Genomic DNA, 12577 nt, shown 5'->3' with positions numbered 1-12577 from the left:
CTATCTTTATTTCTGCAAGCTGGTCAGCCTGTTCAGTGATGTTCTTCTGTTATTGGCTTGTTTAGTGCTTATGGGTTTCTTATACAGGAACATTCCCAGTTCTCAGTAGATTTGCAAAGCATTTACAAAAATGCCTTCCACTCATTATTTCCCAAGATCCCTCCTTTTCTCTCTTTGCCCCTTCTTCTCTGGGTGGGATGATGCTTGTGTTTGGCTCTAGCATCACGGTCCACATTTCTCATGACGTTCATGTTTTCCCATTCATCATTTGTCCTTATTGTTTCTTACAGATATTTTTCTAATATTACTTCTTTGGATTTACTAATTCTTTCTTCTTCTAAAAATTTTAATTCTCCTGGTAGTCTTATAAATGAGTATTGTGTTTATTTTATTTCACTAATTCTTTTAATCCTCTATTCGATAGTTGAACTCATCAGATATGCTCTTAATGTACAGTACTATATTTATAAAGTTTGCACTGAACCAACTGCATTATTTCCACTCTGTATCCGTCACTTTTCTCCTGCTGTGATAAAAACTCCATGACTAAGGCAATGTACAGGAGGGAGGGTTTATTTGAACATACAGTTCCAAATGGGTAGGAGTCCATCACTGTCATGGTGGGGGCATGGCAGCCAGCAGTCATGGTGGCTGGAACAGGGAGCCAAGAGCTCTCGTGTTCAACCACAAGCAGGAAGCAGAAAGCCATCTCAGAGCTCTCGAATGAGTTTACCCTCTGTGACACACCAAGCCTGCCCCAGTGTCATACTTCCTGCCACAAGGTCACACCAAATGAGCTACCCAGTTTCACCAATTGGGGATTAAGTATTTAAATTCCTGAGATAGTGGGAGAGCATCTCATTCAAAGCAACACAGTTTCTTTGTTGAGACAGCCACACACATGAAAACATTAAGTTCTACTGAGTTTTGTCCATTATTTCTCCCATTGTCTTCAGCATACTGAGACAACCCAGAAACCCTGAAGCCGTAATTAAACTCTAGCTCCAGATAACCTGTCAACCAGCTTCTGTTGGTGTTAGCTCCTCATTCTTTCTGTTTTGTCTTTTGGATTTGTTATTCGTTAGTAAATTTTACTCAATGTCTTAAGGGTGAATGTTTGTGTGCCTACAAACATCATAGGCTGATGCCATCTTTACCAATGTGAGCGTATTTGGAGAAGGGCAAACACTCTCTCAACTGAGCTACATTCCCAGGGTCAATACTGTAACAGGAGGCTGCTTGTTTGTTTCCCAGCCACCCAGATTCCTGAAATAACCACACAGAAACTGCATTAATTAAATCACTGCCTGGCCTATTAGCTCTGACTTCTTATTGGTTAGCTTCAACATCTTAATTTAACCTATTTCCATTATTTTATATTTTACCACGAGGCTCATGGCCTACAGGCAAGATTCCTACATGTCTGTCTCCAGCAGCGGCTCCATGGCTTCTCCCTGACTCCACCTCCTTTCTTCCAGCATTCAGTTTAGTTTTCCCCACCTAGCTCTACTCTACCCTATCACAGGCCTAAGACAGTTTCTTTATTAACCAAGGGTATGCACAGCCCACATCACAATATGATTTCTGATAAAAAAGAATAAGCCATATCATAAATATGAAATGCACTATTGTATCAGTCAGGGTTCTATATAGGACCAGAATGAATATATGTGTATGTGTATATATACACATATGTGTGTGTGTGGTGTGCGTGTGTATGTAAGTAGACCTCTATGTATATGCATATAGACTTTTAGAATGGCTTACAGGCTGTGGTCCAGCCAGTCCAACAATGGCTGTCCATCAACAGAAGGTCCGAGAATCCAGGAGTTCATCCCATAAGGCTGGATGTCTCGTCCGGTCTTCAGTCTACATCAGAATCCTAATGAAGCAGGCTCAAATGCCAGTGAAGAAATGAACTTGCCAGCGAGAGCAAGCAGGCAAAGTGCTCAAGCTTCTCCTTTCCTTGTCCTTTATTTAGGCCACTGATAGGAGGTGTGGCCCTGATGAAAAGATTATCCCACTGTAGGCAGATCTCTTGTGGGGACCATCAGCTCCCCAATAGTGATATGGAGGCTTATCATTAAGTATGAAAGCTCGACCAATAGCTTAGGCTTGTTTCTTATAGCTCTTATAACTTAAATTACCCCATTTCTATTAATTTACTTTCTGCCTCATGGCTTTATGGTCTCATCTCCACGCTGCCCATCCTGCTTGCTCTGCATCTCCTGGCATCTCCACCTTTTTCTTTCCAGCATCCTCTCTGCCCCCTGCAAATCCTGCCTACTCATTGGCCATTCAGCTTTTTATTAAGTCAATCAGAGTGACACATCTTCATAGTGTACAAAAAGATTATTCCACCACATCCCGCCTTCAAAAGAGTCTTCCTATTTCAAATGATTTTGAAAAGGAAAAATGTCTCTCACAGCTGCATCCAGTCATGCAGGTTTTAGTTAATTCCAGATGTAGTCACAGTGACAACCAAGAACAGCATTCACAACTGTACAGAAAAAGATGATGGTAGGATCACTGTCAGCAAAAATAACTAGCAAAATACGGACAAAAAAAGAGGCAGCCCTTGTCAGATGGATGTGCGGAGGCTTGTTGTAGGGCCTTCTGGGAAGCACTTATTAATGACTCATCGTCGTAAAGAGCCGATAATAGAAAAGCCCAGATAATAGAGTTACTAAATGAATTTGTTCCGTTTAAATATAGAACCACATTCAAATGGCTGTGGACGTGAGAGTTTGTAAGAGAAGTGCAAACGACAAGGCATCTTGACCATGAGACAATAACACCCAACAAAAATGGAGAGGAGGCTAGGAGAGGGCCAGGGCCCGGAAGAAAGCTAGTCTCCCCTCCTTTAAACAGCCAGAAGCCACTTGACGGAGAACCAAACTAACACCATCTTAGGCACCATGATGTCAGCCATGCCAGGTAAGAATTGTAAGGAGGAGGAAGCTTGTAACGGAAATCAACACCTAACCTCCACTTCTCTTTGTGTTTACTTTGTTTATCACATGCCTAGCTGAGTGTAGTTTTTTTTTTTTAATGGAAAATGTCATTTTCAGTGGGAGGGTACTTAACAGATTTTCCAATGAGACTCTCTTCCATGGTACCTGCCCCGATGGTGAGCATCTCTCTTGCTCCTGTGGTAACTGGCCATTTCTGGATGCTATGATCTTGGGGCCGTGTTTTTACTTCTTTGTATTTCTCTGTATGCCTTGATTATTTGTAATGAATATATTTCACAATTTCATACACAATATCAGCTGGGATTGTACTCTGTGCTTTTATTTTCTCTTTATCGGCTTATCATCGAGTTAGATGTTTAGCTGAAGTCTGGAAGCCAGGGAGTATGTATGACAAAGGTTATCCCCCAGGGATTGAATACACAGGAGACAGGCCTCATGAAACCCTATCTCTTCCGGGGACTGATCCATGAGGCAGGTGGTATAAGGGAGAGTGGGCATTTTTGTGACTTTTGATAAAGGATTCGTTCCATAAAACAGAGGCCACATGGTCAGTACTGTACAGTAGACGCGATGCTCCAGCAGAGCTAGCTCATCTTTCCCGATCCAGTGTGTCCAGAATGGCAGGCATGACCTTTATACACCCATGTCCACTGCTGTTCTATTTGCAGTCACAAGGGCAAGGGCATGGAGCCTGCCTACACGCCCATCAACAGAAGAATGGATCTCGCGAATGTGAGGACACACACAGCGGAACTTTAATCATCTGTCAAGAAAAATGAAATTATGAAACTTGCAGGGAAGTGGATGGAAGTGCAAAGGAAAGCCGTTAGGGGAGCTGGCTCAATCTCAAAAAGATGAAAGCCACGTGCTGTCTCTAACATGTGGGTCCTCACTCCTCACGTTCACAGGGATGTAAATAAGGGGTTGCAAGAGTGGGTACAGAACCGTGAAACTAGGTAGGGGGTCATGAAAAGGGAGCAGAGGGGGGCTGGAGGTCACAAAGGTCACATGTGACGTGAAAGTGGAAAGATTGGAGAACACAAAGGGGGAGGGAGGTTGAGGAAGGCGGAAGGAACAACAAAAATTTTGTTTGAGAAAATGCCACCTAATTTTTGTAGACTGATACAATTTTTTAAAGAAGTTGCAGGAGTATACATTAATGCCTCCTTACTGAGTGATGAGCTCTCTTACAAGGGCTTTCCACGAGCACAGAGAGAAGCAGCTTCTGGGACAGGATGATAAAGGATCACTCACACGAAACCTTGCTTGTGGGTTGTGTCCTCTTCAATCGTGTTTATTGGATAGGAGAATAAAACAGGAACTCAAACTTAAGTCACTGTAAAATACTATATATTTAATCTAATTGTACGTCATGTTTCAAGTATACAATTGCACATATTACAAGCATATGTCATATATAAAAGAAAACATTTTTATTAAATACTGTTCTACAAAACATGGAAAACGAAGGTAGATTGGAACTTGATCATATCAATGCTACAAAAATGCACAGTTTGAATTGCATAGTATTATGTATAATCTACATGATTATCTTCTTACTGTAGGCTTTAAGATATTTTGTATTCTGAGATGCTGAAATCTCTGTGTCTTGAATATGGGACCCATTCCTCACACTGGCCAGCTCTTCCCAAACCAGCATATAAACGATTTAGATGTGTCTCCTCTCAAGTTGTCTTCTGGCTGCATTTGTTTGATCATTGTGTGACAGGCCTTACAATAGAGGAAGACCACACAGACACACACACAGACACACACACAGACACACACACAGACACACAGACAGACAGACACACACAGAGACACACACAGACACACACACACACACACACACACACACACACACACACACTATATTCCCCATTCTTCTGACCTCTGGAATTTTCTGGTTTAGCAGAAGACTGAGAAACCAGAGTGGAAGCAGAGCAAGCACGATGCTGGGAGGGGGATGTGAGATGTGGAAGAGAGTGTCAAATCAGGGGTCCAGGGGAAGCTGGGGTGACTGGGAAATTCCTGGTGAGTGAGATGGGTTAAGCTTTCTCAATGAGTTATCAAGACACCATCCCACAGAAGGAGACATGGCCCATGACTGTCGCAGGTCCAACCGTTTTATCCAGCCTGCCTAGCAAGTCCTGCCTCCCTAGAGACCTTTCTTCCCTCAGGTTTGGCCTTCTGATTGTTCCCATCGCCCTGACACCCCCACCCCTATCCCACGCCTGCTCTTGTTGCCTTGTTTTCAGTAAGTTACCAGATACCCTGGTAAGAAAGCCCAGATCTGGAATGAGGAAAAGGGACTCACATAGACGTTTCCTGTTGCTTCGTTTGTGCATATCGCTCTTTGGGAACCCTGTAACCTCTCTGAAGTTCCCCTTCCCCTCTGAAAGACAGCAATTACAATAGCCATGCCTACCTCAGGGGAGGCGAAAATCAAAGGAGAGGAGGAATGGATGCAGGCTTTGCATAGCTTAGCATAGCATGAATGTTAATTATCTTCGTTGGGGTTTGAACACGGTGGGGTAGGACGCCAAGACAAATCTTATAAATGCCGGTCTTGCAGAGAGAACTGAGCACACTGGGGATTTTTTACCATATATACAAACATGAATTGCAGCTGAACTTGGTGTTTATATTTTTCGAAGCATATTTGTTTCTGATCCGGTCCTGATTTTCTCACAGCTATTTACTAGCCTTGGACCAGTTCTCTCTCTCTCTCTCTCTCTCTCTCTCTCTCTCTCTCTCTCTCTCTCTCTTTCTCCCTCTCTCTCTCTCTCCTCTGCTTCCTCTTGAATATCATGAGAATAACTGAACACATTCCCAAGGCGTATTGGCAAGATCCGTTGAAGCAAGGCGTAGAGAACACTGCATAAGTGATGCTTTTTAGTCAAGACAGGACTTAGCTGGAGCCCACAGGCCTGGCGCTGAGCAAGGTTGGGGTTGTTTGTGGGGCGCTAGGCTGGCAAGCTGGTCCAGCAGGGGGCGCCCGAACGCCTCACTGCAGCATCCCGGCGGCGGAGCGCAGCGGCGGCCAGCAGGAACTCGCGTCCTGCCGCAGTCTCTCGGTAGCTAGTCTGAGCGAGCGCAAGGGAGGAGAACCCCGCTCGGCCACCACACTTGCAGCCGCGGTGATTCCCACCCGCGATCGCGGCCCCTGGCTCTCAAACGCCTCCCGCAGCCAGGGTGGATCAGCGTGGGAGGGCTTCCCGGTCTCCGGGGCCGGACTGCGAACTTGGAGAGGACCGCGGCTCTTTTTCCCCACGGCCTGGAGAGTGAACAGGTGAGTGACACACACGTGTCCAGGTGGCTCCCTGCGGACAGAGTGCAAGTCCCCGAGAGCTCGACCCCTGGGTGCATCCTCCTAGTCGCGGGGTCCTTCGCCAAAGGCGACTTTGTGGTTTTCTGAGAGGGATGTGGACGCCAGCAAGGCTTGACAGCGCGTCCTGAGCTGACGGTGTCCTTCTGATGTCGGGACGTCTGCTCCCTGCTGTGGAGCCTGTAGTCTGCAGGAGCTGAAGTCCACCGGGGGGCTTGCTCCTGGTTGCAGACCTGTTGATTTCAGGGTAACGAGATAGCTCGGGGGCTTGCACAGTTACAACCTCTTTGCCCTGGGTGTTGCATTGTGATAAGACGAAGGAAAATTCCTAGCAGAGAAACTGAGAAATCTTGATTTCAGGAGAGGTCTGGCCCAGAGGGAAGCGACCTCACTCCCACCATCAGACTGGTCTCGAGAATTCCTGCCCTGGAGAGCTGCACTTGGTTTTTAGGAGACCATAAAGACATTATAATGTAGTTACAAAGATGCACCCAGACATGCATCCCAACCCCCTCAGAGGAAGTGGAAAACACTGACCTTGATAAGCAAGGGCTGGGAAATGATTTATTGGGAGCAAAACCTTTATCAACAAACAAACGCATGAATGAAGCTTTAAAAATTCAAATGTCATCGGTCTAACAGAATCCCCACTGGTAGCCTCTTTGGTGTGTATGTACTTGTGTGGAGCGTGGCAGTGAATGAATGTTCCAGTAGTACCAAACAAAACAGCTATTCTCTATCCCTTACCCTAATGTTTGCTCTAGTGACTTTATGTACAGGGAAAAAAAAAAACCCTCTGTCTTTTATCTCCTAAATATTTAGGTGTGACTTTATGATTGGAAATGACAGGAACTTGAAAGTCCTTGGTTTGTTTGTTTGTTTTGCCCCACTAAAGCTCTCTGTTCATAGAGTGAACTTCTGACCACAGTAGGAAGAGTCCCATGTATTAGAATCAATGAGTTTACTCAGATCTGAGGGACAGAAGGTCTCCAGTTACTGACTCAACAGAAACTTGCCTGTAGGTTACTATGACAACAGTTTGACACATTGATGGTTTCTGTCGAAATAACATGTGAAGGCATCTCTGAGGGCCAGTTTTTCATCTCCCCTTTGATTTTTCTAAACATATCGTCAGCTGACAGTGGCCAGCTCTATCTTTATCATGTTACAAAGGGGGAAAAATTAATCCACATAATTTCTCTTTCACATGTAAAATCCATGAGCTTCACAGACCAATAGGAGTTGCTGACTTGGTTTGACACGGTTTTTTAAAAAAATACATTTGATGGTTACTTTTATGAAGCATTAATCAAGAATATAATCACATTTAGATATAAAGGAAAGACACACGAAAGAGAGAATTATTATTGATGAACGCTCCTGATAGAAATATCAAAAAATTCAAGTCAAAAATTCATAAGTTAAAATACAGCTAACAAATTTAATATGCAAATCTTAAATATAAGGCCTTTTCTTAGTAGATGCATCTAAAATGAAGGGTAAGGAATATTGTTTTGTTTTTGGCACACTATCTGCTTAGGTGACCTGGAATAGCCTGAAAGTCATGACATAGCCCAAGATGGTCTTGAAGTCAAAATCCTCCCATTCCAGCCTCCCGAATGGAATGCTGGGGCCAGCACCTAAGGAAATACATCTTTAACCAAAAGAAGGGGGTCAGATCTGTAAGATCTTTGAGAACCACAATGAAGTTCTTGTTCTTATTTCCTGTTTGGAGCTGGAAGAAACACCCACCCCTTCTTCCCTCCGAAGCACCCACACATAAGAAACATTTTGATGTGCTCATCAAAATGTGTTAGGCCCACATTAATGGCTCAAATACATAAGAGGGAAAATAAGAACTAACTCCTTTGGTAGAATATGTATTCGGGAGAAGATCTGTTTTCTATTTCCCTTTCTTCGACTTTTTTTTTTTAAGCTGTTTATCCAGTGTTTTGGATATACAGGATCAGTTAATATATTTAGGAAACAGATTCTGAGATCATGGTTGAGAAGGGTTCCTTAGCTCAGGCTGGTCTCAGGTTGGCTGAGAGTGACCTTGAACTTCTGAACTTCTTCCTCAATTCTGGGATTACAGGTGTGTGCCACTGAGCCTAGCACAGACAGAACTTTACAGACTAGAACCGTGAATGAATTCTGAGCACCAGCGCCTCCGCGTTTGACATATGTAAAAGTGAGGTTTTGAGTCTGTGACCCAAGCATTGATGGAGAAGATCAGATAGCGGGAGTCCTTAGCCCGTGGGAAAGATGGAAGTCTTCCTGCGATTGGCTGTGCTGGAGACAACCGCAGCGAGTTTTGTTGTGACAGTTTGTCAGGTTATATGCCAGATTGTGAAGAAGGGAGCTTCATGTTTTTAGTGTCATTAACACAGCGAGTGTCTGGGGACGAGTGTGCCTATGGTGAGATGGGGAGGGGAAAGTCAAGAGCTGAAGCAGGTGTTGTTCGCTCGCTGTGCGTCCCCTGAAGAACGCCTGAACAGCTGGCCCTCACTTTCCTAGAAGATGGAAGCCTAGGATGGAACCGTGTCCTAAGCGTTGTCAGGCTACACAAGCAGATCTGACTGAAAGAAATGGCTTGTCGTTATGGAGAAGAACCAGGACATCACAGGCAGAGGTGACAAGGAGACACACCATAGCCCAATAACAGTGGGTAAGGAGGTTCTCCTAACTGGAAAAGGCTGCCTACAAATGACACTACTTACAAAGGAGGTAAACTGATCTTGACTCCCTGGAATTGACCAATCGGACACAAAATGGTTAGGTAACGGAAGAAAATAGCTGAGAGAGTCCCTTGACTGGTCCCCAGCCCAAGGCCTTTCCCAAGTTTACGTTTCCTAGATACTAAGAACCCAAATGTTGAGCTGAGAGTCTAAGCTGTGACAGAGATGCTTGCCTGCCAGCGTGAGTGAGGCCTTCCATTCAAATCCCAGCACAGCATAAAGTTTAGTCAGTAAGAACCGCACGTGTCATGACTAAGCAGGGGCCTATATACAGTTAGCAGAGACATGCAATGCCGTGTGTGCCGTTAGTGCTGGGGACGCGTTATGAATCGACCTGCCTGAGACCCTCTGTAAAGAGGACTCCGAATGTGGAACATACACCTTACCTTTTGTGCACTACCATATAACACCCAGAAAAGCACAGAAGCATAGTTTGGGTATTATGTATTTGCTGGCTTTTGAACCATATGTATCTGCGACACAATTCACCCCGTGATCTAGTGTGAACCGAGATGAATTGGCAATTGAGTTGACCGATACGAATGTGTTTTGTTCATTAAAGAAATCCCAGAGTGCCTCTCCCCATCCTGTGTGTGCTGGCTGGTTTTGTGTGTCAAGTTGACACAGGCTAGAGTCATCAGAGAAGAAGGAGCCTCCGTTGAGGAAATGCCTCCCTGAGATCCAGCTGTAAGGCATTTTCTCAATTAGTGATCAATGGGGAAGGGCCCAGCCCACGGTGTGTGGTGCCATCCCTGGGCTGGTGGACCTGGGTTCTATAAGAAAGCAGGTTGAGGAAGCCAGGGGAAGCAAGCCAGTAAGCAGCCCCCGTCCATGGCTTCTGCATCAGCTCCTGCCTCCAGGATCCTGCCCTGTTTGAGGTCCTGCCTTGACTTCCTTCAGTGACCAACAGCAATGCCGAAGTATAATCTGAAGAAACCCTTTCCTCCCTGACCAGCTTTATGGTCATGGTGTTTTGTCAAGAAAATAGAAACCCTAACCAACACAATGTGTGTGTATTTATATGTTGAGGATTTATAAGCAGGTGCTAAAGTGCACTTATTAGCACTTATGCCAAGAAACAATCTAGTCATAGAAACATAGTAGAGGAAGAATTTTGAAAGGTGATACTATGTGTACACATATTTTAAAACCAAAGAGCTCTAAATTATTTGTTTAAAGAGCTGTTATGTTTTTAATTATGCCTGTGTGTGTTTGGAGGTGTGTGCACACGACTGATGCACTTGTGGAGGCCCAAGAGGACTTTGGATCTCCTGGAGTTACAGGCAGTTGTGAGCCACCCAATGTGGGTGTTGGGAACCAAACTCAGGTCTCCTGAAAGATCAATATTGGCTCCTAAGCAGTAACCTATCCCTCCAGCCCCAGCTCTAAATTCGTAAGTCCCCACTGTATTGCTAAGCAGTTTAGAGTGAGCTACTATGGTCCTCTCTCAGCGCAGTGGGGAAAACCACACTAGGAGATGCACCACTTGTGTGGTTTGATGGTCAGCGGTCAACTGCCAACCTGATGGAATTCTGGGAATCACCTAGGAGGTGGATTTCTGGGCCTGCCTATGGGAGGTTATCTTGATGGCATTGAGATGGAAGGTACCTCCCACTGTAAGGTGAGCAGCAGCCGTGCCTTGGTACCTAGTGTCTTCCAGTTGGAGATGAGTTGTGACCAACCGCTTCTCACTCCCACTGTCTGAACTTCCCGCCTGCCATGATGGATGATACCTTGAACTGTGCACAACAATAAACCCTTTCTCCCTCAAGCTGCCTTTGCCGTGGTATTTTATGACAGCTAGGACGAGGGTGGCCGGTGTGCACCTGACGTTCTACGGATATGGGTCCATGGCTCACTTAGAATTTCTACTCTCTTCTTTTAAGGATTGTGGACCCTTTCGTGTTTGGCGATGGCACAGTGAACCTAAAGGCTGCCTGCCACCAAAGCTGTCTGCTCACATCCGAAGTCTGAACAGGAAATCCTGTCCCCACCAATCATGGCTAAGAGTGCGGAGGTCAAACTGGCCATATTCGGGAGAGCAGGAGTGGGGAAGTCAGGTGAGGTCCTTCTTGTGGCGTTTATAGGATCTGTGAGTTTGTCACCGCTTTGGGGGATGGGGCAGGTAAGTGGTCCACATGTTGTCCTTTCTCTGTGTCGAGGTTTTATTTTCCATAAGCAACTCATGAATTCTGCTTATTTATGACAAAGTAAATTTGCTGATAAAGTACAAGGAACTGGATGGGTCATAAACAGCCTCCAAAGAAATCGAATTGCGGAAATTTCGTAAAATATCTCTTCTTTGCTCGCTGCGGAAGATCTCAAGGGGTCGATAATACGTCTCATCTGTTTGTGTAGTCTCAACAAAACGGGCCAAGGTCAAGCAGGTGTTGGGGCCCCAGTAAGTGCTTGCTGAATGAATCTATCTCTGTCAGTGACACAAATGTTTCCTTGCCCAGGGCTTTTCAAGAGGAGGACACTGGGAAAGCAGGCGTGCAAACTTGCAAGCAAGAGGGCTCTTGCCATGCCTCTGGAGTGAATTTTAATTTGCAAATCCGATGAACAACAATAATTTAGCGCCCTCTGTTCTTTGGTGATGCTAAGGGGCTGAAAGTCAGGACCCTACACATGCTGAGCCATCGCTCTATCCCTGAGCCCCAGTCCCCATCCTGGGACCCTTGAGACAGAGTCTCACAAACGGGTACAAAAATCATCTCTTCCTCCCTGTGCTTAGAATTAAGCGGGTGCTAAAGGAGATGTCCCCCACTTGACTTTAGCAGTGACTGTGTCAAGGACTTGCTTGGTGTCTCATGGGAAGGGACCAAAACCACACAGAGCTTTTGGCTGTCAGCAAAGACACAAATGCTTTGGTGCATGTGAGTGGGTAGACAGAAACCTGCCGGGAAATAAACTGACTAATCCCCACAAAGGTAATGTATATGCTCTTAAAGAAATGCCGGCTTGGCTTGCATGCGAGCCCTCCCCCCCTCCCCCCCACGCCTTCTAGTTCTGTGGCCAGCCTCCTCCTAATCGTCCTCCTGGCTGTTCCAGCAGTGATCTGCCCTGCTCTAAGTCTTGTCTCTGTTGGGTTTTCTTGGCTTTTTCTGCCACCTTGCTTCTCCTCTTCTGTTCTTGCCTCTGGCAGAATCCAAACAAGGAAAACAGCGAGCAGGGACTCAAGATGCTCAAGCCCCTCGCCTTTAATCTCCTTTGGTTTCCCAATGGCGTGAGAACCTCGGTCTGTAGCTGGTAGACGGATCTGGAGAATGAGGAAACTGCCCCAGGGAGTGTCTCGAGTGGAAAAATGGCAATGTGGGATGGGTAGAAAGAGAAAGGTGCGGTGTGCGGGGTGGGGAGGCGGGGGAGGGCTCGTGGGAAGACCATGTTGCCAACATTGGCTCCGTTTGTGTGACTGAGGTATTTGGCCGGCCATCGGTCTCTCTCTTTTCTTTCTTTCTTTCTTTCTTTCTTTCTTTCTTTCTTTCTTTCTTTCTTTCTTCCTTCCTTCCTTCCTTCCTTCCTTCCTTCCTTCCTTC

At 45.5% G+C, this 12577-nt stretch overlaps 1 protein-coding gene across 1 annotated transcript in view; it reads left to right on the top strand.

Annotated features, from left to right (window-relative positions):
- The first annotated feature begins 6010 nt into the window (after positions 1–6010).
- The window catches only part of Rerg (RAS like estrogen regulated growth inhibitor), a 108144-nt gene continuing 101577 nt past the window's right edge, over positions 6011–12577 (top strand). Inside the window, exons 1-2 of the mRNA XM_005364532.3 lie at positions 6011–6267; positions 10928–11101. Of these exons, the coding sequence (XP_005364589.1) occupies positions 11041–11101 (61 nt within the window). The 5' untranslated portion in view covers positions 6011–6267; positions 10928–11040. The remainder of the gene's footprint in view (positions 6268–10927; positions 11102–12577) is intronic.

Source organism: Microtus ochrogaster (assembly GCF_000317375.1).
Source record: "Microtus ochrogaster isolate Prairie Vole_2 chromosome 14 unlocalized genomic scaffold, MicOch1.0 chr14_random_2, whole genome shotgun sequence".
NCBI classification, from domain to species: Eukaryota; Metazoa; Chordata; class Mammalia; order Rodentia; family Cricetidae; genus Microtus; species Microtus ochrogaster.
Note: the sequence above shows the minus strand (reverse complement) of the source record. Positions and strands in the feature narration are given on the sequence as shown.